This window comes from Thunnus thynnus, chromosome 19, assembly GCF_963924715.1.
Source record: "Thunnus thynnus chromosome 19, fThuThy2.1, whole genome shotgun sequence".
Classification (NCBI taxonomy): Eukaryota; Metazoa; Chordata; class Actinopteri; order Scombriformes; family Scombridae; genus Thunnus; species Thunnus thynnus.
The window spans coordinates 4,161,111-4,188,903 of record NC_089535.1 but is presented as its reverse complement, the minus strand read 5'-3'; the positions used below and the strand labels follow the sequence as shown (position 1 = coordinate 4,188,903).

General features: G+C 36.5%; 1 protein-coding gene across 3 annotated transcripts; it reads left to right on the top strand.

The window, feature by feature from the left end:
- Positions 1-5: 5 nt before the first annotated feature.
- scarb1 (scavenger receptor class B, member 1) lies at positions 6-27,156 on the top strand. Of its 3 annotated transcripts, XM_067574546.1 has the most exons (14): positions 6-333; positions 1,675-1,835; positions 5,944-6,085; positions 6,189-6,392; positions 7,192-7,287; positions 8,698-8,813; positions 8,909-9,075; positions 10,011-10,129; positions 16,984-17,057; positions 18,262-18,313; positions 18,478-18,624; positions 21,701-21,745; positions 23,101-23,173; positions 26,358-27,156. In XM_067574546.1, the coding sequence occupies exons 1-14, from the start codon at positions 214-216 to the stop codon at positions 26,363-26,365; spliced, it is 1,524 nt and encodes a 507-aa protein (XP_067430647.1). In that variant the 5' UTR covers positions 6-213; the 3' UTR covers positions 26,366-27,156. The 3 variants fall into 3 exon arrangements, with proteins under 3 accessions (XP_067430647.1, XP_067430649.1, XP_067430648.1); XM_067574548.1 differs by lacking the exon at positions 21,701-21,745 and having other exon boundaries at positions 7-333; XM_067574547.1 differs by lacking the exons at positions 21,701-21,745; positions 23,101-23,173 and having other exon boundaries at positions 7-333.
- Positions 27,157-27,793: the final 637 nt, after the last annotated feature.

Genomic DNA, 27,793 nt, shown 5'->3' with positions numbered 1-27,793 from the left:
GACTATAAATACAGCGACAATAGAAGCGGGTCAAACGACATCGTCCAGAGAGAATAAAGACTCATTAGACCTGAAGACTGTAACTTAACGTGACCGTGTTTCATTTGTCAGACAGTGTTAAAGTCATTAACAGTTAGCTAACTGTCTGTAGCTGCTAGGCTACATCTCTCTCTGAACGTAAACAAGCTCACCGTCAGCTGTTCATAGGAAGCGATGGCACTCAATAAATCCAAAGTCGCTGTCGGATTCATAATCGCAGGTGTCCTCGCGGTGTTTTTTGGGACGTTTCTTACTTTCGTAGGACCTTTAATTATCGACGACCAGATAGTAAAGGTAAGCTGCCGTCCTGACTCTGTTATTTAGACCTTTAGTCGTGTTTTAATGTGCTGAGTCAAGTTTGTTATCACAGCTGATGTGTCAAAGGGCTCCAAGAAAAACAATCAATGATAATATGCGCGTGCATGCAGGGAAATAAACAAGATTATAATTATATAAACTCCCCTTAGTGTCAATATGTGGCTTTTCATTCACTGAAATTCTATTCTGACATCAGAAAACCCGCTTTTATTCAGTTTAAAGTTGAATTTTGGGTGAGTTATTGCAGGAATTCTGCAGTATTTCTATTTGTCTGATCTGTTCTGGTTTAACTGGGAATATTTTCCATTCTGAGACAAAGCTGTCCTGTACAGAAAAAATGATCAAAACTGTGAAAATCATCATTTATATTCTTTATATGTCTTTTTTTGATGTGAAGCACTTGGTTCATGTTAATTTTTTTGTTGTAAATCACTTTAAGCTGCATTTTTTTGTATGAAAGGTGCTATGCAAATAAAGTTATTATTATTATTAATTGTAAAATTAAATAAAAGTGATGCCACAGAGACAATCTGTGTTAAGTAATCAGATGGAAAAGAGCTACAGATCAAATCTAGTGCTGAAGATTTGTTGCTTTTCTCTGTTTTAATATCATAAGATGAATTTTTGTTTTGTTTTGAGCTGTTAGTCAGACAAAAAACAAACAATTTGAAGACTCTGCATGGTCATTTTTCACATTTTATTTGGCATTCTATACACTGAACAATCAGTGCAGTGAAAAAACATGAATTATAATGAAAATAAGCTCTAGTTACATTTACTGAACTTATTTTCTTTCCGCTCCGGCTGATTTCCATCAGTCAGGGTTGTGTCGATATCCAAAAAGATGATTTAAAGAAAAGGCTACTCAGGAACAGAGATGATGGTAGAAGAAGGAGGAATTTAAGTTTTGAGAAGTGAGATTGACTTGTGCTGACTGCTACGGTACAAGCAGCAACTTAGACATTAAAATAAAGGTCAGTGACAGAGTCTGTGCAGAGAATCTTAAGGATGGTAAAAATAATGAAATAGACTTGTTGATCAACAGAAAATGAACTATTTTGATAGTCGAATAATCCTTTGAGTCACTTTTTGAGCTAAAATGCCAAAAATATTCTGGTTTCTAGCTTCTTAAAAGTGAATGTTTTCAACTTTGTAACATTTAAAATTGAATATTTTGGAGGTTTTGACTGTTTTTATCAACAAAATGATCCATTTATTTAAGGAAATGTGACACCGTTCAGCTCCACAAATGTAAAAAAAAACATTTTTAATATATGTTCATCATGTAGATTCAATTATTATTTTTTTCATTTTCAGAACACAGTGATCAGCCCGAAGAACGAGCTGTCCTACACCATGTGGAAGGACGTCCCCGTGCCGTTCTACATGTCCGTCTACTTCTTCCATGTCCTCAACCCGAAGGAGATACTGAACGGAGAGAAGCCGATGGTGGAGCAGAAAGGCCCTTATGTGTACAGGTAAGCAGCGGTTATAACATTATAAAACATATATAATGTATGCGAACATACATTGAACTGTCACCTGAAAACACACGTTATTGCTGTATTGCATCTCCACTATCAGTACACTTTGTCCTGCAGCCTGCAAATGTGTCGTAAGATTTATTTACCCCGTCGTCTTCTCTGTTTTGAGCTTCTTGTCTGAAATATTTTTACTGAACTGAAGGTCCATTATAAGATAAATAAGGAGTTAAATGTAAATCATGCAAATATATTCTAGTAGAGCCTCAGATTTAAAGAATATAGAGCTGGAAATGTGCAGAATGTGTCCCCTTTAATTATAAATGAATTACATGTACATGCACACACTTAATTGGACATTTGAAATAATGATAATAAACTTTATTCATATAAAACTTTTCTTAACGATGTTACAAAGTGCTTTACAGAAAGAAAATAAAACCAGACAGATAAAACAAAGTAAAGACAATAAAATGAACAGGATCAAATAAATAAAAATCGTATATCAAACATTTCCAAAAAGCTTCTACAACCGTGGCGTTGGAGTAACCAGCAGGGCTCCATCCGTTAACAGCCGCGAGGGTCAATAAATCTGAGATATAGTCAGGCGCGGCGCTGTTTTAAGAGCTTAAAAGTGAGGAATAAGACTTTTAAATCAATATGAAATCTAATAGGGAGCCAGTATAAGGAGGCAAGAACAGATCATGCTTCTTTGTTCCAGTAAGAAGTCTAGCAGCGGCGTTTTGTACCAGTTCGAGACGTTGGAGGGAAGCGTGGCTGATACCTGAGTAAAGTGCGTTGAAATAAACAAGCTGAGAACAGATAAAAGCATGTACAACTCTTTATAACTGATACAAATCTAAATTAAATTATCTTGAGCTGGAAGTGACTTGATCATCAAAACAGAGATTAGCATCAAATATCACCCACAGCTAGCTTAAAATGATTCCATAGATCACCAAGATTAGCAGCAAAAAAGCTGATGATTATTAATTTTAAGGACATTTTTTGAGGCAGCAGCAGCTCAGCAGGAATCTGAGGTATAAAATCTTTATGGTGCTGCTGCTGGTACTTTTTTTCCTTACATCACTGTACAGTTTTAAAGAAATCTAGGTCACCATATGTTGCAAAGCATATGGTGAGTTATGTTTTACAGCGACCCTCTTTGCCCTCCGCGACACACAAGGAAAAAGTTACATAACAATGTTTGGGTTGCGTCTCACGCTGTTACCCAAGAAAGGTTCAATTGCACAGATTTACGTTGACCCACATTTTGCAGGACATGTAGTTTTTGATGATCTATCTGGACAAATCTTTGCTCTTAGTTTATTGCATCACATTACAGCTTCGTCCATACGGCCAATGAGATGCTGACTGTGTCCTCTGTCTTATTGGCTCACTTTTTAGAACACTATGTGCTCTGCAAATGTAGGGCACTGCAGATCCATGCAATTTAACTTTTTTTTTTCTCCAGTAACATAATACGATGCAGCCAAAACATTGTTGCATAACTATTCCATATGTGCAGTGGAGGAGATTAGGGCTGTCGCTGTACAACATTACTCACTACATCTTTTGGCAACATGTGTTGATCTGGACTCTTAAAAATTGTACAATGATGTGGATGAAAAAGTTGCAGCTGTAACATAAAGATTTTTTTTTTTTTTACCTCAGATTCTTGCTTACTTGTCACTTTTTCCAGTCAGGTTCACTTTGCTGCTGCAGCTTAATTGTTTAAAAGTTAAATTTCATTAAGTGTGTGCATCTACATGTGATTTCTCATATTTAAAGGGGACACAATCTGCACATTTCCAGGTTTATATTATAAATCCGGAGCTTTACTGGAATATCTTTGCATGATTTCCAGTTAAAAACTAATTATTTATCTTATATCGGCCCTTTATGCAGCACCTTAGACCACGTTTAGCATCCAACATCATAAATAATAGAAATTTACAAAAATCATAATGTGTCATCTTTAAAGGATAAGACTGGTGTTGCTCTATGTATTAATCCATCTCTCAATACTTTCTGACTATAGTCTCTGGCTTTCAGCACCAAGGCCATTAGTTCTTATTCAAGACATATATCTTTTAAAAAGTGCTCACTAATGCAAAGTTTCACTATTAAAAAGGCTCAGTAATTTCCTAAAACAGCTGGGAAATAGTGCATTTGTTGATTCAGATTTGGGTGAATTTATTTATCCCCAGAAGGGCGAGTTCTACTGATTAAACACAAGAAAAACTCACAGGCAAGCAGCAACATGTCAGAGACAACAGATCAACACATGGGTACAAGCAGCACGAGCAACAAACACATTCTGGCACGCTCGGTTCAACTTGTATACACAGGCTTATGCGAGGAGCCAGGTGAGAGCAAATAAGGATAAAAAACACCCGTTATAGTTCACACACAAGTTTAAAAGAATTCATTATAATGACTACTGCGGGCATCTAGCAGCCAGATAGCAGAAAGAATGAAGGACTCTCAGAAGTGTCTTTGCTGGACCAATAACCAATAATCTTAGAGTAGACCTTAACAATACTGTTTAGGCCGTTCTAGTCCTTCACAGACACTACTTTCAGCGGTGGATGAATCTACATTTGATGCTCTAGTGAGTATTTCTGGCAGCAGGAGTGTGTGGGATTGAGTGCAGGGGTGGCGGGTTCATCTCAGAGGTGCGTGGGCCAAAAAGTTTGTATGTATATGTGTGTGTAGTGGTAGATGGAGTCAGTAAACCTTTGTGGAGTAACTATAACTTGCGGAGTTGTGTGTATATATAATTCCAAACACAAAGCAGCTAACAAGCATTTGTGGGCTTAGATACAAGCTTTTTTATTCAGTTACCCAAAACTTCGAGTGTCTGCAGCTGTGTAACAGAAAGCAGGTGATATGAATGTTAACGTCCTTGTTAAATATTCTTCCTGTTTTATGTTTACTGCTTTATTTTACCTAATGTCTTAGAGTGAACAGGAATGATTGAAACGTCTTTTTTTACCGCAAGTGTTGCAATATGGCGGCATTATTTGCGGGGACACACTGATTCCCGACATAAAAAGAATGTGGGAGGAGGTTAAAGTGGGGGGGCCAGTGGTCCCTAGACTGCCTACCTCTGGCGCCCTTCACTGAGTCAAAATAAACTACACAATGTGTTTGTATTCATGGTGATGAAGGAACATGTCACCCATGTGGCTCATTGACGTGTTTTTGATAGTTTTTGGACAACAACGGAGGTCTACTGCACAGAGGAATAAAATATATCAGAGTAGACCAGTTCATTATTGGTTTTAGTCATTTCATTGGATTTGTTGAGAATAAGAAACATATAGAATATCTTATCCTTGAATAATGTTATGAAAGTAGTGTTCTCACAGTTCAGTGGTCAAGTTAATGTTTTCACATCTTGTGTTCAGATAGCTTTTCTTTTGTCTTATCTCATTTTTGGCTGGACTGCAACAGCGGGGCCGACCCTATAAACACAAATGTCCCTGACTGACTGACTGAGTGATGAAGTTACACCATTGGTCGACTGAATGCCGCTACTTCACACTGCAGCCATCTACTAGGTTTTGACCTAGTCTTGTTTAAGTTAGACCAGTGATGTCCTTTGTATCAGCATCAGAACCAGCATTAAAACTCATGATGTTCATGTGAATAAGGCCCATGCTAAAGGTGATCATGTATATACAGAGTCTTAGATAAATAAACATAAGGAAAAATGAAAGTCCACGTCCATTGTTGAGGTATCTGTACACTTTCTAAACTTATAACCAGTACTGCACAAGCAGAGTGACATCACTTGAGGCAATCTGTCGAATTCCCATTTAAATGTTAAATGTTAATCGGTGTTATGGACACATTTTGCTTAATACCAAAAAGAATTCAGGTTAGACACCCAGCTGTACTGATAATAGTAGTTTCCAATCAATTAGTTAAATGGTTTATTCTTTCTTCCTTTCATCTATCTTATCTGCCTTCATCCTCTTTATCACTTTGTGGCATTAGTAGGAGCCTGTGAACCTTGAACCTCAGCTTTTGCTCTACAGTCTACCTGAGCTGTTAGAGAACAAGGGTATCAATGTATTTTCTTCTTTTTTTTTTTCAGAAAACGCATACAGAAAGACAACATCACATTTCATCCCAATAATACAGTGTCGTACAGGGAATACAGAAGGTATTTTTTCGAGCCCACCATGTCTGCAGGAAACGAGTCGGATGTTGTCACGATTCCAAACATGTTGGTGCTGGTAAGATATTATTTCCCCTTAGTTCAACATACATTGTCTAGTTATTTTGGTCACAATCCTTTTTTCAGTAAATACGTGTTTTCACTCCCATCTGTATTCTCAGGGTGCAGCAGTGATGATGGAAAACCTGCCCTACGCTGTGCGTTTAATGATCAGCGCCACTTTCAAGACTTTCGGTGAGGGGCCGTTCCTGACCAAGACGGTAGGGGAGCTGATGTGGGGTTATGACAGTGGACTGGTGGATTTTCTCAACAAATACCTGCCCGGCATGTTGCCCTCAACGGGGAAGTTTGGCCTTTTTGCTGAGGTGAGAGTTTAAAATGGTTTATTATTCTCTTAGGAGTCAAGGTTTATTGCCGCCATGGACTGACAGAGGACCAGGGCGACAAGAAAAAAATGTGAAGTCCAAGTGCACAACAGTGTTTCAAGGATTTAGTGTGAGCACATTTAAAAAAAAAAAAAAAAAAGACATAATGAAGTGGACTTAAAATGCTAGCATGCATGCTAAAATTGCAGATTTTCAATGAATGTTGATTCTACTTACTGATGGAGGCCTGACTTGAGATTGTGATAATATTTCAATTAATTGTGCTGCCATTATACATACAGCAAAGGACATCCTGTGAGCACCAGAGTGAACACATATTTTCGGGAGTTTATCAGCCTCTTTTGCCAGTTTACTAACATGAAACTGTTTTGTCACAAAGGTGCCAAACTGTGGCTATTAAAAGAAATGCAGATTATCGCACCTTCACATTCACTTAATCTTTGCTCTTTACTCACTGTTTTACCGGCTCTTCAAAGGAGAAACAGCAGTGCATTTAGTGGGTAATTAGTAATTATGTAAAACACAAGATAGGATTTTACAATTTTAAAATCTGCAGTTACCTTGAAATTAATAAGTAGCTGCATTTTTGTCTGTCACAGCCCTAAATGTGCTCTGTGAAGTTTTCTTGAAAACAAAGAAAAGTTCTGTTTACATTCAGTGTTACTCACCAAAACACACTGCGTCTATCCTTGAGGTTTAACAAACAAGTTGAATGGATTTCCTTGAATTCAATTCCTCATACAGATAAAAGTATGGTGTTCATCTGTATCTTTATTAGTTCAACAACTCCAACACTGGCCTGTTCACCATCTTCACCGGACAAGATGATATCAGGAAAGTCCATAAAGTTGATTCCTGGAATGGACTGACAAAGGTGAGATGTCAACATGACACCGACAGTCTTTAATGGTCGCATTACTTGACTTGAGCTCTGTATTTGATTCAGTAGATCATAATATCATAATTTGTCATCTAAAAACATTATGAAGTTACAGAAGTTGCTCCTACCTCTCACACAGTCTGTTGCCGTTGAGTTGTGGAGTACCTCAAGGCTCTATCCTAGGTCCTCTTCTATTTTATATGTACAAGCTTCCACTTAGCAGAATAATAAATAATCCTAAGATTTCTTGTCATTGTTATGCCAATAATATGCATCTTTACATGTATCAGGATCCACTTGCAGTCTGACTTCTTTAAAAACTGTCAAACAGACATCAGATGCTGGGTGCCCAAAAACTTACTCCAACTCCATAAAGACAATTGTGAAATAATCTTATTTGTGTCATTTAATACAAGAAGTTTAGGATTATCTTTGATTCTAATTTAAGTTTTGATTATCATGTCAATAAGATAGTTCAGTCTTGTTTTTATCCACTTCATATTGTTTCTCTGACTTTGAGAAAGTTATTCATACTTTCATCTTTTCCAGAACTGATTATTGTAAATGTCTCTTTACCTGCTTGAGTGGCTGAAAGATCACTTGACCCCCATTTTAGCCTGGTTGCTTTGGCTTCCAGTAGATTTTTCTAGAATTCATTTTAAGATTTTACTCATTACTTTTAAAGCCCTCCATATTCTGGTTCCAGCATACATTTGTGATCTTTTAGGCCCATGCAGTACGTACCTGCACTCAACCTCAGATCTTGCACGAAGACTCTGCCTGCTGTCCCCCAATCTAGACTTCAAACTAGAAAATCTAGAACAACCATTTCTATCCTGAAATTGGTCTTGCTACCTCAGTGACTCTTTTAAAATCTCAACTAAAAACTAATTTTTTATAAAATTCAGCAAAATTTCTCATACATTTCTGCATTAATTATTCTTTATGGAGCATGTCACTTTTGTCTTTCACTTTGTGTTGTACTAGTCATTTTAGAGCTGCAGCAAATAGTCAGTTAATTGATTAGTGGACTCACAGAAAATTAATCAACTATTTTCATGATCAATTCATCTTTTAAGTCAGTTTTTAAGCAAAAATACTGAACTGTTGATAAATGAGAGTTTTTAATCTGCCCATAATTGTAGTAAATTGAATATATTTGAATTTTAGACTGTTTGCTGGAGAAAACAAGACATCCGATAACATCTCTCTGTGCCAAACATTTTTCCATTTTCTGATGTTTATAGTCCACACCACTCATCAATTAATAAATATTGAAACTAATCATTAGATGCACTGCAAAATAATTTTTTTATATATTATTGTTTTTTTGTGGAACACTTTGTAACATTATTTTAAAAATGTTGTACAAATAAAGGTTATTGATGTCCTCTCTGTCACCAGCTGAGCAACTGGGGGACCCCTCAGTGTAACATGATCAATGGAACAGCTGGGCAGATGTGGCCTCCATTCATGACAAAGGAAAGCACTTTACCTTTCTACAGCCCCGACGCCTGCAGGTAAAAATGTATTTCACTCTTTTTTTTCAGTTCTTTCTTTGTTGCACTTCCCTCCTAGATACTTAAAATCTCCTCTTCTTTGTTTTACTTGTCAGATCTATGGAGCTCATTTACCAGCGTCCCGGTGAGTTTAAGGGCGTCCCTCTGTATCGATATGTTGCACCTAAGACTCTGTTCGCCAACGGGACCGACTACGCTCCCAATGAAGGCTTCTGCCCTTGTAGACAATCCGGCCTGCTGAATGTCAGCAGCTGCCGCCACAGTGAGTATATATTCAAGACACAAAAACCCTTAATGCATTTGAGAAGTAAAAAAAGATGCTGGTGAGATCAAAAGAAAAAAGTGCTTATATAAAACTTGTCAGGAAGCTGTCATGTATTATTTAGGGCTGCAACTAATGATTAATCTGTGTTTGATCAATTGTTTCATCTATAAAATGTAAGAAAATAGAAATCAAGGTGATGTTTCTCAAACTCCTCCTTTTGTAGGGCTGCAACTAACAATTATCTTCATTATCGATTAATCTATTAGTTGTTTGGTCCATAAAATATCAGAAAATGTTAATCACTGTTTCCTAAAACCCAATATGACATCTTCAAAGATATTCACATTTAAGAAACTGTTATTGGAGAATTTTAACATTTTTTTTTCCCTAAAAAAAAAAAGACTCAGAACGATATAATCAATAAGCAGAATAGTTGCTGATTAAGTTTCTGTTGATTGATTAATCAAGTAATCAATACAGCTGTATTATTTTGTCTGACCAGCAATCCAAAATCCACAAATATTCTATTTGAAATGATAGAAAATAGAGAAAAGCAACAAATCTTCACATTTCCCTTCTTACTTCCTGTACTTCTTACTTCATAGTAGATTTGCTGCCTTTCTCTCTTTTTGTCAACATGGTTGCCTTGTTTGAATAAAGTTTATTTGAACTGTCACTGGACAAAACCGACCAAACCGAAGAAAAGAAGATTAAAACATGTAGTGTGAGTTAAAAACAATGAACAAGATGAATAAAAACATGCAGTTTCTGCACAGCTTTAGTACCTCTGAGATGTGGAGAAACATGCAAAAGTGACACATATTTAACAATCATTATCTTGTGAGAGATTTGAATCGGGACCAGTTTATTTGTTGCTTCATTTGATCTTTTTTCCAGTTTGATCCACCCGAATAACTGGTCCCATTTTACAGATTCTCCAGTCTTCATCTCTCATCCTCACTTCTATAATGCTGATCCTGTGCTGCTGGACTACGTGCAGGGCCTTCATCCCACTGAGGAAGAGCATGGCCTCTTCATCGACATTCATCCAGTGAGTATTTATACACACACACACACACACACACACACACACACACACACACACACACACACACACACTCTGCTGTGCTTTAACTTGCTGTGTCTTCACCTAAATGTAAATTTTATCCAAATAAATCAACCCACTAAACATCGACGTATAGTCCAGTGTACTGCGATATAAAGAGCTGCCATTAAGACTGTAATTTCTTCAGGGTCTCAGAAGTAATAAAATCGTTCACAGGATCAGATTATTTTCAGATAGTTTTAGTGTCCTTGAGGTCAGTTGTTGTCATCTTGAGCAGAGGTGGACTGATTACATATCACAGACTTTGTATTGTGTGTCACAGTCAAGTACGAGTTTTTATCTCTTTGTAAATATGTAAGAAACATTTCATCCACGCTGGGTGAGAGGTCGCTTATCCTGCTTTTACAGCTGACCTCCAACTTCAAATGTTGTGTAAAGATTCACTCCAGACATGTTTGAAGAAATACGCTTTGAATAATAACTCCATTAAAGTTCAGTTAACTAGTTAAAAATGCTTAAAATTACATCTCCTCCTCCTCCCTCATCTATAAATATGTAAATATTTTTCATGTTAAAAGTTTTCCTGCTGGACACCAGATGTTTCCTCCTTCACTGTAAAGTTCATTCTCAGTGTTTGAGGCTTCAAGTTTCCACATCACACTTGTGTAAGTTGCACGATTGGCTCCAAACTGGTTGTGATGTCACAAATCCTGCTCGTAGGTTCACGTGTTAAACTGAGATTTAAGGTGAAAACAGAGAAACTTTCCTCCTTCAGCTGAGAGGAACAAGAAGACCAACATGTTTTTGATTGGAGGAGGACTATAAATACATAACTCAATCTAAATCAAGACTTTAATTGTCCAGACATCCATAATGGGGATTAAAGTTTGTTTTTCTGAGGCCAAAAGTGCTACATTTAACATTTAAACAACGCAAACAAGGACATAAAGTGCAAAAGGCAACATTTGGTGTCAACACAAAACAGGATGTTTAAGCTTATGTTGATTTATGTTTAGAGCTGCAACTAAGGATTACTTCCATTATCGTTTAATCTACCGATCTTGATTAATAGATTAGTTGTTTGGTCTGTAAAATGTCAGAAAATGTCGATCACTGTTTCAAGTCGACGTCCTCGTGTGTTTCGTTTATTCCCGACCAACAGACCAAAACCGAAAGATATTCAGTTTACTGTCAGAGGACTGAAGAAACCAGATATTTTTAATTTTTCTTCCTAAAAAATGACTCAAAATGATCAATCGATTATCAAAGTAGTTGGTGATGAATTTAATAGTTGGCAACTACTTGATTATTCGACTGATTGTTGCAGCTTTAATTATGTTTTAAGTTGAGACTGTAATGTATTAAATGACACTCTGAATCTACATAATATAATATTAGATTGTGACCCTATTTTTCACATATTACAGTTTGTTTCTCTGTCCAACCAGCTTTAAAATGACGATCCTTCATACTAATTAATTAAATTGTAAAGACACAGATTGATAAATGGTTAATATCTTTAATATCCTTGTTGAGAGTTCAGTAACAACAGACTCGTCAGTTCAAAGCCTGTTTATTTATTTAACATTTATCATCTTGCAGTCTCACAGTTATCAGTGAGTCAAACAGACTCTGAAGATCATTATCATCTATCACATGTGTTTGTATTGATAATGAACCGTGAGGACGAGAAGGTTTCAAGTTAATGTTTGCAAATGTTGTCGTTCTTTAGAGTCGCAAGAAAAGTTACTGATAAATACTTAATTACTCTGGTTTTACTGCTGTGGAATAACACAGTAAAATTAGTGCACTGAGGATAATAATGTTGCAGGAGACTGATAACTCTGATGTAACGCTGCCACGTTTCAACGCTTTCTAAACTCCTTGTGCAACTCTTCATTGTAAACCTCACCGGCAGTGAAGTTGGCAGTCAGCTGCGTGGTGATAAGGTAATTGGAAATTGGGCTATTTCCTCATAAATGCAGGTAACTGAGTTAAGAAGGTTCTATGGCCACAATAAAAAAAAAAACAGTTTTGATAATGAAACGGTTCTGCCTGTGCAGATGAAAGATTAAGATGGATCCAAGCGGATGAGAGCGCAGCGTTTCAGCCTGATCGAGCGAGTCGAGATCGATAACAAGTTAATAATTAAAGGAAATTACTTGGCGCGGGATTTTATTAAGTCATAACAATGTTGGAACCGTATCAAGTTTGTCTCCACGTTACAGCTGAGATTCCTTTTAATGCATTTAGTAAGTAAAGATTTATTAATGTAGCTTAATGTAGCTTTTTAACACAAAGCATCCGACACACAGGATAAAAACACACAATAAATTAGATTAAAACAAAGACAAATGAAGAAAAATGCAAAAAAAATATCAGTAAAAAGAAGCAACTGGCTGTTGAGAAGTTGTCAATCTAATCAGTAGTTCCCAAACTGCCTTAAAGCAACTCTGACTGATGAGCTGATTATGGGTCCGTCAGTGTTGACAGTCAGCAGATAAAATCATTTAATGTGTGAAGATTTTTATCTAAAGTCGCTTCCAGTCATTCTCATAAAAGATTTTCTTCAACGTGTTTGATATTTGCAACCTACAGATGTCACTGAGACTGTTAAATAAACATCTTCAGCCTCTTTAGCACCAACCTCGCTGCATATGGTTGTACTAGTAAAAGCGGCCGGTTGCTTCATAGGTCGCCTCCGTGTTTGTTTTTGTGCAATGACACGCGATAATTGGTATTGTTTTCACGGGGTTTTTCGGGGTCGTTTCCCACCATAACTCCAGTGGTTAGTGAGCAGTGTTTCAGTGTGTGTGTGTGTGTGTGTGTGTGTGTGTATAATTTTCATGCTCCTTCCCGACTGCCAAAGACTAAAAAGCTTGGCGCCAATCGGTGTTTGGTAGGCTTCAGCTCGTCTTTAGGTATGTACCCAGCTTTAGTTATTTTCCATCGCTGCTAATCCTCGCAACGTTTTCTACAGCCGTTGGAAAATGAAAAGACAATTACAGAATTATTTTAGTTGCATTAATATGTATTAATTATTACTCTTTATTTTTTTAAAGCCAGGATAATTCTGTTGATCTGTAAAACTGGCAGCGCCTTCTGTGTAATATCTGGACGCTTTTCTCTCTGCTCTCTAATAACATAAGGACCGAGTTACCACTGAGTTATGTAATCAGAACATTTTCCCCCTCAAAGCTCCTTCTTTTATTATCGTCTGTGTCCAAACGCTGGTTGTTAGTGCCCTCATGTTTCCTCATGAAACCGCTGGCCTTTTTTTTGTTTAAATCATCGTTATTTCTTCGAATTTCAGCCAGCTGTAAAAAATAAATGTATTGTTTTGTTATCTGAAAATGTCTCTATCCCAAGTTGAGCACACGAGCCTCCTTTTTTTATTAAAATTCAACACCGCCACAAATTAGTCACACTGGGTTACTTACATGGGATTCAGGACGTTTGGTTAAATTGATAATAGTCGCTGCATGTTTGATTGGCAGCAGTGAAGGGGGAACGTTTTAGGTCTTGAAATCGATATATTGGAAGATTTCAGAGCTCAGAGCTGTTGACATGTGGCTCTGATGAGAAGTTCTTATATGCTGAAGTCGAGAGGATAAAACCTGCAGCTGGTAGCGGCAGCAGCTACACAGCAGCGATGACTGATATAATTAGCCATATCCTTTTATGATACACTTCTTTTATAAAAAATGACAGTTCAGTTCTCTTGTGAACATTTAAAGGGCACGTCCCCAATTTTTCAAGTGTGTTTTTAAACGGTAGTTTCCATCCAAATGTTGAGAAAATTTTAATCAAATTGTAAATTAATGCACATTTTCATCCAATGCTGTTGTGTGAATATCAGCAGATAAACTAATTGTCCAGTCGGTGCCGTTAAACCGTCGCAGAAGAAGAAGAAACAACGAGATGACGTCATTAAAAGAGCGACAGTCAAAGCTCGAATGATGGAAAACGTGATGGAAATATGACATATATATGATACATATTTATATTTCCTTTCAAACGTAGAGCACATTGCGATCAAATTTCCCGAAAATAATGTTCAACTGAGGCTGTAATGTGAATATGAGGAGGTAAAACAGCTAATTCTTCAGTCGATGCTGTTAACCGTTGCAGAAGAAGATTATTAAAAGATCAGCAGTCAAAGATCAAACGATTGAAAATATGATGGAAATATGACATTTATGTTTGTTTTCATGTATTAATGTGAGGAAGGTTACAGTCTCCTCATCATCGCTCCACACAGATCTGATGTTTTCAGCTCTTCAGTGACATTTAAGTCTGTTTGCATTTGCTTTTAATCCACACAACTTTTACACCTCAGACTAGCGTAAAAACATGTATTTTTTGACTTTTTCCTGAATTTCTGACATTTCCACATTTCTTTTTTTTTTACACAAATTGAAAATGTGCATGAAAACAGATAGATGGTTGTTTGCAGTTTAACCAAAGAGACATTTCCACTCTTGTTTCATTAAAATAACTGTTCGAGACCCAAAGAGGTGAAATAATATAAGAGATCAGAGAAAAAACATAAAACAAATTTGTGCAGCAGAACTTCTTTCTCACGACCCCCCCAGATTTATCTGATGACCCTCTGGAGGGGCCCAACCCCTAAGTTGGGAACCACTGGACTAAACAGTTAAGATTTTGAATAGAGGACTTTTGACATTGTTGTATTGGTGCGTTTATTTAAGTAAAGGATGAGAATACTACTTCCACCTCTGGGGCTCGAGGACTTTAATTTCCTGAAACAGTAAAAACTTGATTTCCGCTTCTCACTTGCCTGAGGTCACCAAACAATGAGAGTCGTATGTGGTTGAAGGGCGAAACGTGTCATGAAAGGGCCACTAGAGATCATACATAATATCACCAGAGCCATTTATAGCGAGACTCTTTCTGCTGTAAACACACTTAACTCACGCTTGTCAGCTAACGTACAACAGGAGATGAAGAGAATCACTCACATGCACGACTCTCTCTGCTTATATAACCAGAACTGTAAGAACGTGTGGACGATTACGCCACAAAGCGAAGCAGTTCTGAAGCAAACATTTTGTTTGCCAGGAGCAAAAAATCTGGATCCTCCAGATGTTTCTGTGTTTTCTCAAATTTGAGAAACAGCACTGCCAGCCACAGAAAACACACCCTGCTAATTAGTGGCTTCAGTCCGCCAGGTCTGAGCTGAAGCTCTGGACTGAACCGCATCACAGCTTGTCCTGCCAGAAAACCACTCCGAACCAGAAGGAAACAAAAAGACTCTGCTACGACAGTTTCAACTGTTCTTTTTTTTTTTTTTTTTTTTTTTCAAAAGTACAGATGTTGTCAGCACTAATGATGCTGTTAGAAACATCTGGATCACAAGCAGCTGTTGATTGGAAACAGTGTTGGTTCCTCTAATAAGTAGATTTTTTGATTTTTACATTTTGTTTTCTGCCTCTTTGAATTGTTTTCTTCTGTTTACTTGGTTCAATTTAATTTCTCACACTTGCACTTTATGGCCAAAAGTATGTGGACAGACAGTATAGAAGGGAACTCTTCTTCTAACTTTGTGCACTGCCTCCATATAGAAGTAAAATAAAGCAAAGTAAACTTTATTTATAAAGCGCCTTTAAAAAAACAAAACAAAACAGAGTTACAAGGTGCTGTACAATGCAAACAATTGAGAGAAAATAGAATAAAAATAAATAAAAAGTTTAACAACACGTGATATCAATATAACGACAATAAAACCATAAAAACTACACGGAAGTCAGATACAACAAAATATGTTGTTATTTCTGTTAATATATTGACGCGGGCATCACGTATTACGTTGCTTGACACATGGGTGTGGTTTCCTATTATTTAACCTGTTCACTTAGGTGGTGGCGGGAGTTTTTGGATAAAGGGGGTTGATATTTTCTGTTGACCGTCACCATCATCACCATCGTCTTTTCATTGCTGTATTTTCACAGTCAGATTGTATTTTGCTTGTCAGAATCTTTCATTTTTGTTTTATTTTTTTCAATTAAACATCAGTAAAACGTCATCTGGACTTAGGGATGTTTTTTTTATGGACGTGTCACATATAGAAGCCTTTTTTGACTGTTCACCCTCGGTCTTAAAGAAGCTACCAAAGTGAATTCTGTTATCAGCCAACATCAATGTCCGACTTCATTTTTTTATTTTTTGCTTTTTTTTTGCTTTTGCTTTGTACTGTTTGTTATTGTGCTGTTTATATGTTTTTAATTATAAGGGACTTCAGATGAAAATTAGCTATAAGCTAACTCTGGTACAGTACATCAAATGGTAACATTTATGTACATGATCCCAATAAATACATAGATAAATAAATAAAACTAATACTCTGGTTCCAACATCTGCTGGGAAACTGATTTTCAGTGCTGTGAGAGCCTCTGGAAGACTGTAGACTCTTAATGTTCAGATGTCCGCACATGTACAGTCTTATATATACTGTATTTAAGGTGAACTCCACCAGTGTAATAAAGGGCAAAGACATAAATCAAACCCTGACTGTTAAGTTTTGAAGGTCTGTTGGTAATTATGACTTTCAGACAAAATTGCACAACAACGTCCTTGCAACACCGTTATATCTCATTTTCCTTCCACGACAGTTAGTGGAGTCTTGGGGTGAACTATCTGATGCTAAATTTATAAATTATACAACCGTCCATCAAAAAATGGTCCCCAAAAGAGTAACCCGTACACGCATAAGGATTTCCTTCTTTTGTCTCCTCTTTTTGGTAATACAAGAACATTTTTTATTTTTTTATTTTTTCCCCCCTTGTGTGAGATTTGTATATTTTTGTGTCTCCTTGCAGCAAACAGGTGTCCCTCTGAACGTGTCCATCCGCCTGCAGCTCAACCTTTACATGAAGAGAGTGTCAGGAATTACGTAAGGAAGTTATTCCCTGAACTGTTATCATGCCATTAACATTTTTCTTGTATTGTGTTTTATATCCATTCATCATTCAGTATGAAATGTTGGTGGATACTTCCTGCTTTTATAAAAGGAAACTATAAAAGAAGGAAGGGTCGTTATGTTGCTGGGTGGCACGCGAACACACATTGCTGCCACTTTTGGAAGGTCTCGGCGCCGTTAGCGTAGCGGTGAATGAACCAACTGCTCCTTCATCTCCTCTCAGATTTACAGGTTATCAGTCTGAGTGATGGAGGCATTTTGTTGTGTTGTTATTTATCTAATGTTTCCTGTGTTTTCAAGGTACATTTAGTTTTGATTTACATGTTAATTCATTCATTTATTTGCATGCAAGTTATGCTAATGTTATGCTAGCTAACTAGAACAGACTGGAGCTTCTTATGCATTAGTGGTTGAGGTTAGTTAGTTAGTTTAACTGTGATAACACCCAAACTCAATTAACTCTGAGCCCGTTAGCTAACGTTCTGTACAGCAGGTGTTGGTTTTATCACAGCAGAGATTGCTTCATTCATAATTATGATATATTTTCTGATAATCAAGTTTAAAGTTTCTGAAGCCATGAAATGTGTTTGCCCTTGTTTTATAGCTGAGGGTTAGTTCACGGCCTGCCGATGCACAATTAATAATCAGAGGAGGATTGTATTTGAGTATGTGATATATTCTCATAACATTAGTTATTATTATCTCTGTCAATCATCGTAAAGCAGCCTCCAGATCAGAATAAAAGGAAGAGAGAAGGAATGAAGAATACAGATTTTGTTAATATTTATTTATGCTAAACTCAGTATTTTCAACGGACACTTCACTTGCAGCTGTTTCTTTTTATTTTCCATGGTGAGCATTTTAATTGGACTCACCATGAACTCTTTAAAGTATACCTAAAATCATACAGCAAATAAATGAGTGCGCACATTTGGAAAAATCAGTCAATATTCTCTGTTTTCTCTCATTTGGTAGAACAATTTCTTCATTACATGTTGGGTTTTAGTGTGTTTCTTCATACATCCAACATAAGCTTCAACAGAAGTGGCACCAAGTTGAGCATTAGAGCGTTGGTATTATGACGTAATGACCCTTCCTTCTTTTATAGTTTTCTTGCTTTTCTTGTCATTCACTATGTAACACTGGAGTTTGAAGTTGAATGCTCTTCTCCTTGTAGAGAAACTGGCAGGATTTCTGAGGTTGTGATGCCCATGATCTGGTTTGAGGAGGTAAGTCGCTAATGTCCAAAATAAAAATATAACTGTGCATATAAGAGTGTTTTTAAAGTGTATTTGGAGTCAGCTTTAGGCAACAGTTTGGTGTTTTCACTTAGTACCTATTTGTATTAAAACACCATAATGTATGTATATTTTTTAATGTTTTTAATCTTCAGAGAGGATATATAGACGGTCCCGTCCTCACTACGTTCCACACAAACCTGGTTGTTCTACCGGCTGTGATGGAGTATATGCAGTACGGCTTCATCGCTCTCGGACTCGCGACGATATTAATCGCCGCCGTGGCGCATCAACGACTGAAGGTAAAAGCTGCCTCTCAGCATGCAGGGCAGAGTTTGTTTTTGTTTTTTTTAAACTGCATGCAGCATGTCGCAAAGCTACGCATGTTCACCCGCAAACAGATGAAAGAGGAGATTGTGCTGAAGATGCTCCGATTGATATTCAGGCTGAAAGTTATACGAGTTTATCTCAGATTTGTTAGTAAGCTGTGAAATAAAATGAGACCCAACACAGAGTTACATTTGTCAGTGCAGCATCTTTTACTTTTTTAACACAGTTTGAACTAGATGCTTAGAATTCTGGCTGAATTATGTTTTTTTTTCTCTACATAATGAGAAAATGATGTTAACTAATATATTTGGCAAGTTGCAAAAACATTGAAACTGAACATATGAGAGAAATGTTCTTTTAATTCTATCAAAATATCAGATTTTGCAGAATAACATCCACCAGTAGGAACTAGAGCAATGTTAAGCTTTCTACTGGTTATGTTTAGACACTGGCAGCACTTTGGTTAAGGTTAGGGAAAGATGATCTTTGGTTAAATACAGAAAAAAAGTCTTCAGTGACTCGAATCTCAAACATGTTTAACACTTCAGTGAAACCACCATCTCTCACTAAGCTGAACCAAAGTGCTTTACATGGAGCATAAAAGACATCAGAACAGAATATAAAAGCAACACAAGTAAAAAGACAAATAAAAACAATTAAAAAGTGTTACATTTGGAAATAAAAAAAGAACTTAAAATGGAATAAGACAGATAAAACAAGAGAATAAAAACCACACACAGGAGTCAGGATGTGAACCTCTGTGTCTGAGTTATAAAAACTATTTGTTCTAGTTTAGTTCTTTTGATAAGATGCTGCCAGTGAACATAATCCAGGCAGCAATCAAGTACTATAAAAGCATATTTCCTAGAAGACAGGGTTGCTCTCAGTGCAGCAGTGTGGCTCAGTGACATGTTTTTAATAGTTTTTGGAGGTTTAAGATATATCAGACACATAATACTTATAGATCAGTTAGTTGTTGGTTTTGGTCTTTTTGTTGACAATAAGAAAAATTGCCAGAATAATCCTTTAATATTTATAATCAAATACTTTTGTTGATCATAAGTGGTTTTCAGTCTAATCAGTTAGAGCATCTGCACACAGTCACTCTTCTCCTCTGCTGACATGTATTTATATAACACTTAATCTCTCCACATCTTTAACTCTCACCTCCTCCCCTTAGACCGACCGGACGAAGACGTTAGAATCTGTCAGTCAGCTGCGGAAGCTCCTTCAGTGCTCGTTCTTTATCTTCACACTGATGGGAAACTTGTAAACTATCACCGTATCATAATTGGCTTATCAGTCAGAGGGCAACAGGTCGTCCATACAGTCGTATAGATTCAACTGTCAGAAATGTTTTTTATGAGTCATCAGATGCATTTATATGAGTTGACAGTGTCACAGTTACAGTTATTATGCAGCAACACTGAATGTTCTTAATAACACTCCTAAAAGATGACGTGAAATCTTTAAATTGTCATCTGTAATAGAGTTGCAAAGTGGGAAGAGCGATTTCTGTGGTTCCAATTATTAAAAGTCGTATTCATTTTCCCCATAGATGATGTCACATGACTCACAGTCGCAGCTTTTATGAAACTCTCCCGGCTGAGTCATCAGTGCAAAAGATGAACGATTACGTTAGAAAATATCTGGTTCTTTGATTTTAAAAAGTCAAACGTAGAAGCTTGTGTACATTAAAATCTCTCAGGTAGACGTTAACTACGACTCCCAAGGTGCATTTCAGCAAGAAACATCCAATCACAGAGCTCAAATTACTGTTATTAGTGTGCTGCAAGTGAAAGCTAAAGGTTACGATGTTGAGAGAAGTTTTTCTAACTTGCTGCTGCTCTGATTCGCACCTCTGACTGGCTGCTTCTCCATAGCAACAGTAGCCGAGGCTCATGGGTATTGTAGTATTTAGAGCCATGCGCCAAACTGATGGACAAAGCAGGATTTCTCAGAAGCTAAAGGCGTTTTTAAACCTGCCTTTTTTAATCTGGTTGATTGGGTTTTCCTCCTCGGTACGATTCGTTTGGACAGATCTGAACACAGCAGTCGTTCACCGCAAACGAGCCGCTCACATACTTATTCTTGAGCGGTTTGTTTGCAGTGTTTAAGTTCTCGTTCCCGCCCCAGACACATCTAACCAATGAGAGGACAGAACGCTCTCTCCTGGCTTTTAGTGATGCATTTTGGTTCACTTGAATTTTTTTCTGTTGGAAAAGACACTGAGGTTTATAGGTTTGAAAATACTCTAAGTTGAAATAATTAAAACTGGTGGAACATGAACCTACATGTATATGATCGTTAAATTATACAGGAGAGTCTTGTGTTTCTGTATTTAGTAACACGGAGGAGATTGTTTAAAGAAAAATGTGAATACAGAATAAAGGAAAAACGCCAGCGTCTCCTCCCACTGTGCAACTCTAAAATATTTAGAGTATTTTGAAGAAATAGTCTGACTTATTTGCTTTATTTGCCGAGATGAAGCTACAGTCGGGAGACAGTTAGCTTAGCTTAGCATAAAGACTTGATGCAGGGAGGAAACAGCTAGCTTGGCTCCAACCTTAACACTTATATGACATAAACAAATGAGATAAATCGTGTTATTTAATGAGCTTTGGAGGTGATGGTTGGCAGATTTGTTTTACCTTTGGACAGAACAAGGCTAGCTGTTTTCCCCTGCATCAAGTCTTTATGCTAAGCTAAGCTAACGTCTCCATATTTCCCAAAATGGTTAAACAATGAAAGGAGCTGCTGGAGAAAAGAAAACCAATGTCTACATTTACCATGTCGTGTGTTTGTGATGTGTTATGAAACGCTTTATGCTTGATGGTTGTATAATACCATAAACCACCCAGTTAAAGTTAATGAGTACATGTGTATTTCCTGCCTGCGCTCTCACTATCACAGCCGACCATAAAGCAGAGCGAGGGGAACTGTTTGCTCTGCGGTTTAGATTTCAGTGAAATGGTTTTAGAAGTGAACACTGGCGGGTTTTAAATGATTGAAAGTGAATTTTTTTTTTTTAATGCTCTGTGTTTGCAGAGGTCTGAGAGAAACGCTACAATAACCTCCAAAGTTATCTTCGGGGTTTGTAAAACTGTAAAACAATTTGGCTCCAATCATCCAAATTACTTTGTGAAATTTTGATCCTCATTTGATTTTTTTTACTTTGGGTGTCAACTTGATTTTTGTCCTCAAAGTTCTGATTATGATTTGCTACATTTCTCTTAAATTAAAGGAGTTTACATCCAGTTTCGAATCAAGATTTTACACAGTAAATTACATAAAATCTAAATAAATCTAAATAATTGATTCTATATAGTTACATCAGGTGTTTATCTTTTAAAATATGTTTTGTTTTACTGTAGTAAAGTGTTGAGGAATTAGCTTAAACATTAGTGAATTGACAGAAAATAAACAATTTTCAAAATAGTTTCTGATTAAAGTTGTTAAGCATCAATTCCCAATATTTGGTTCTATTATGGTATTATGTTCTCTAGTTTCAGCTTCTTAAATGTGAATATTTGCTTTATTTTGTCTGATATTGAACTAATTATCTGTGGGGGGGGGGTTTGTATTGTTTGTTGGACAATACAAACTATTTGTCAACTTGGGTTTTTTAATTTTGTAAAATTGTAAATTTAGATTTTTTGGGGTGATTTTATGCCTTTTTATTAGATAACAACAGTATACGTCCCAACCTGCAGGCTACCAAACCTCCAAATAACTGACAGATTAATCAAAATGAAAGTAAACGTTAGCTGTAGTCTTGCGCTTAACTATGCAACATGTAAACTACTTTCTAGAAGCGAGTTCAAGTCGTAAGTTGAGAGCAGATTAAACAATTCATTAATTAGTTTTATGTTTCACATATTGTGGATATTAGTCAATTTTCCAATATTTAATGCCACACAGTAGAAAATGCTACTCGTGCTCCTACAGGCATAATTTATACAATTGCTACTTATAGTTAATCCATCTTTTTTTGTTTTTGGGAGCCATAGAAAGAAGAAACATGAAGCAACAGAAACATTTATTAATCTTTATCTTTTACATCACTTGTTTAATTTCAAATGTTTGTATTTGATGCTTTCTTATCTTTCCTATCTGTTTATATACAGCATGATAGCCAGTCCATCAAAAGTGCTGTCGAGGCGAACAAATCAAACGCCTCCACGTTTAATTGTTCAATTGTGATCATGTCCGAAAAACACTGAATTAACCAATCGCATGTCCTCTCTTAATTAACTGCATGGTTGAATCGATCGGCAGCAGAAATGACTCTCTGCATGAACGCTAAATATCTGCACATCCACCGTCTAAAATAAAACCCGCCGCTGCCGGTTTCACCCACCTAACAACACCAATCAGACCAGCAGCTTTTAAATGTCTTCTGTATTCTCTGATTGGCTGATGTTTAAGACAATTTGGTCATCTTTTAGGCCTCCAATAAAGAGCTGATAAAAGGCTCACATGACCATGAAACACAGGAGAAATGTATCATGAATAATTCAGGTGGGTGCACACACATCTATAAACACACACATGTATTAATATATTGATTCCTAATGTTCATATGTTCAAGTTTACCACAGAATTACAATTGAAATTCATTAATAATTAATATATTTAAAATGTAAACACCACCTGAATATGTGTGACGGACTCAAAAACAGTTTAAGTTGTTTAAAATTGTTAAAACTGCTAAAAGGATGAAGCCACTTTTTATGTCATGAAAATGTGGATGATGCAGTTTTTACATCATAAGCCGTTTTTGTTCAGATTCATTTAAATTGACTTATTTATACTTATACTTTACATGAGACTAATGTTACTTTACTTTTTAAAAAAAGCCATAAAGTTGACACAGTTTTGTGGACTTAAGTTTTAAAAAAAATATAATAATGTGCATTTTTTTCAAATTGTACAAATTAACTGTAAGATATTTGCACTTGAAAACAACAAAAAACATTTCTGGGAAAATCACAGATAAAATAAATGGGACATGAGAAAACACTTAAGTTATCAAGAAGCTCCAGATGAAATTGAATTCAATGTGTTTTTTTTCTGCATTTGGCTTCTGTCTCTTTACCCAAAGTTGGAAAAACAAGCATTTCTGAGTGCATCAACACAGCCGCAGTAAAACCAGTTTAGCAAGTATGCAAGCTGTGTTGTTGTGTCTTAAACAAACAGAGTCACAGCAAACTTCTGGCTTAATTAAATAGATCATAGTTTAATTTATTAAACAGGGACAATGTGTATTAATAACATTGCTTTAAATGCGCCAGAATTAGCTGACAGGCTGTTTTTCATCTGTAGTTACAAAGTCGCCCTAAAAAATAATATAAAATTAAGACCTTATTGAGATCATTGACATATAAGCATGAAGAGCACTAATAAAAAGACAAGAGAGTATAAATGTTAGTAAAATAACGTACATCAGATCTGAGTAATATGTTTTTTTTGGTGTGTCTAACACAGAAATGTACAAATACAATTCTGTTTCCTCGTTGACTGATGTAAATATTTACATCTGGTTATAAGATCCAACATCTTTTCAGGATCAGCCATTTATTTATACTCAGTTTAATCTCTTAGTTTCAATCAATACAGAACATGTAGATGATAAAAATAAAACAGGTCTTGCAACATTTTGCATTTGTTTTAACCTTTTTGTAATTTTGAACCACAATCGCTCACAGTTCAAGTGTGTTAGATTTTATTTTTTCTGTAATTCATTTGTTCAGTTTTCACAGGATGGTTTTGTCATTTATACTTCTGCTCCTATTTGCACAATAAAATTATAAGTTGCTTTATCATCATGAGGTGCAAACAGGGGAAAGAAAACTACTGCTGCTGCTGTTAGCTTCATCCCTGAAGTTGCTCTATCATCAGATTTGTTGCTGTGTTTCTTTGCAGTTTAACACACTTTGACATGTGATTTAAGGCGTCATAAGAAATAACTGACAGTACAAATGCAGGATAGAAGATGGATGAATACACAAAAGAGAACATTTGCAAAGTTGACAGAAAAAGTTATTTTTTAAGGAAAAATACCCCAAACTTTGCTGGTTTCAGCCTCTCAAATGTGAAGATTTCTTACTTGTTTTCATCTTATATGATAGTAAACACATTGGGTCTCATGCAAGAACATTTTCTTAGAAGTTTGCTCGTACGAGTGATTCACCAAACTCTCTTAACTGCACAAACTTGTAGTAAATCTTTGGTTTCATCCTGATGAACGTCACCTGTTCATGAACGTTCCTGAGATTTCATCATCAGCATCATCGACGCCCCTAAAACGTCCACAAAAGGCGACCTGTCCCGCTGCATTTGTGGGCGAGTTTCATTCATAAAAATGTTCCCAAAGAGTGAAAAGAAGAATCAGAAACCAGCAGACACATTTATCAGCGTCAGTACTCAAAGTTAGAAGATATGAATCCATCAGAGCAGCAGCGGCACTGTGACAGAAATAAAGAGCTTTGACATGAAGTTAGATGCTAAAAAACGTCTTTCTAAAGCAAAACGCTCCATGACTCAAATGAGAGGAGGTCATGTGACGTCACAGAGATATCAGAGGAGAGAATATTACAGCCTACAGTAGCTGCAACACAACATGATGCTGGACAGAAACCTGCAGAAACAGCCTGAAGCAGCTGTTTACTACTGCTGACATAAAAGTCCTCATGTTGAAAAACCCTCTCAGTAAACTAGCAGCCATTAAGAAGATGATGATATAAGTTAAGTTTAGTCATATAATTAATTTAAGTTAACTTCATTATCATATTTAAACTCAGATTCATTCAGATTAAGTCATTATAAAATGATTTCAGGTCACATTAGTGTGTTTTTTTTTGCCCTGAAGAGCAGACTAATGTATCTATCTTATATCTATCTATCATCGATCTGACTTTTTCAGTCCTGATATCTGATCTTTAAGTATTGATCTGATATCAGTGTTTAATTAATAAGCTGTTTGTCTTATTGTGAGGAAGAGACTGGGATCATTCCTTTATGTGTAAGGCAACATCAGGCTTGACTTAAACATTACTTTCCTAACTTTGAAAAGCAAAATGTAACACGTAGATACATAGATATACATTTACTGAATTGTTATTTATTAAGTGTAGATAGTGGTATCTGATACAAGATCCATCCAGCTATTTGAGTCGGTATCGGTGCATCTCTATTTGTATCCGTTCATGACTGGTACGACAGGTCTGGTCGAATTTAGTTCATAGTTCAGAGAAACTCTCTGAAATCTCTCTCATGAGCCTCTTAATAATGAAGCTGTTTGTACTTCTTGCATGAGGCCCAATATCTTCAGGTTTTGGACTGTTGGTATTGAGGCCAAATGAAGATATTAGCTTGGATTCCAGGAACATGTGATGAATATTTATCACAATTATCTGATGTTTAACAGACCAAATGTTTAATGAGATAATCGACATATGTATGCAGACGATTCATCAATGTTCTTGACAGCCTACGAGTCGACAATCGAAGTAAAAGTCCAATTTTAACTAAAAAACTTAAAATATTTTTTGTGAAAGTGTGAACGGTAAGCTGCAAACTACCTCATGTTTGATTATGTTCAGTTTGAAGTGAAGTTGTCTGCATTTTCTTTTAAAAAGTTAGTTTTATTATATCTTCTGAACACCTTGTGATGTTTTCTTTCTTTCTTCTGCTTCCGAAACAGAGAAATAAATACGACGGTGACACCAAACCAGATGGAAAAACGAGCACTTCAACCGAAGAGAAAGACCCTCTACTACAAGACGAAATGGACTGACCTGCACACTAATACACACACACACACGTACATATATACACACACACAGCTGGTGTCGACAGACCAACAGCGATTCAGTTCAGGAGCTGAGCTGAAACGTTCCCCTCGAGGTGCTACGTTCAGTATATTTTAATGATAATTATACTGTAAAGTTTATGAAACTCTCAGCCAAAGACTCACTTCATTAAACATGTTTTGTGCGGAGGCTGTTCGGGGAGTTGAGACTGTCTCGGTGCAAAGAAGAGTGAAGCTCAAGTCACCGAAAAAAACAAACACTTTTAATATAAAGAGCAACTTCTCATTATGCTCTGCTCAGCGTTGGATGATCATCAGCGTTTTATTGTTTTATCACTACATCAGGAGCAGCAGCAGACAGTTACTGTTGTGGATATTTCTTCTGTGATTTTAAAAGAAATGTAACAGCGAGGGAACTAACAGGCAGAAAAGCTCTTTGTATGTCTAATGACTTCCACGTGTACAGTATTTCACTACCAATGTGCCTTCATTAAAGGGGAAACAAAAGACTCTGACGGTCGAATGAGTCGAGCAGAGCGGATTTACTCCCGTTTGTATACTACTGTCTTCTGTAAAGGTGTGAATGTATTTCATGAAATGGATGCGAATGATGCCGTTCGGTGTCAGACGCCTCGTTTATCATAAATAAGTGATTTAAGAGAAAATAAATGTGCCTTTGTTTGAAATTCTATCAATCAGTTGTTTTCCTCTTTGCATTTAAGACCATTTTATTTGTTTAACCTTTAATATAACAATGTCTGATCTGTCAGTGTGTGATGTGTTTGGCTCGCAGTGATGAACCTGCAGAGAATTATCAGAGACTCTGCAGCTCCTCTCGGCTTTACGGAGCTTTATAACGAGTTTCAGCTCATTGTTTATTTGTCTGGCTGCAACTTTATCGTTTTGGTTCACTCTCAGCGCTCTCATAGTGTCGTTTTTTGGACACAGCAGGCAGCTGTTTTCAGAGAAAAAACTTTAAAAACCCCTCTGCAGGGCAGTATATAACAGTTACATAAAAACAAACACAACAAAACAGGACCTGAAAGATAATGAAAAGATAAAACAATTACATTCCTCATGAAATCTTGTTTTGAATGTCTGGTATGAAGACAGTGTTTCCAGATGATGTTTATCTTGTAAAATCTTTCCAAGCCCGCGGTGTAGAGTGCAAATGTTTTATGTTGAACTTAGTTTTATCAAGTTCAACGTGGACTCGAGGGACGCTGAAGATGATCCATGGAGAGGTTCGGGTCTGATAGCCGGAGGAAACAAAGTATTTCACAAAGGTAGAAGAGAAGTTAACTAAGGACGGCTTTAAAAGGTGCAGC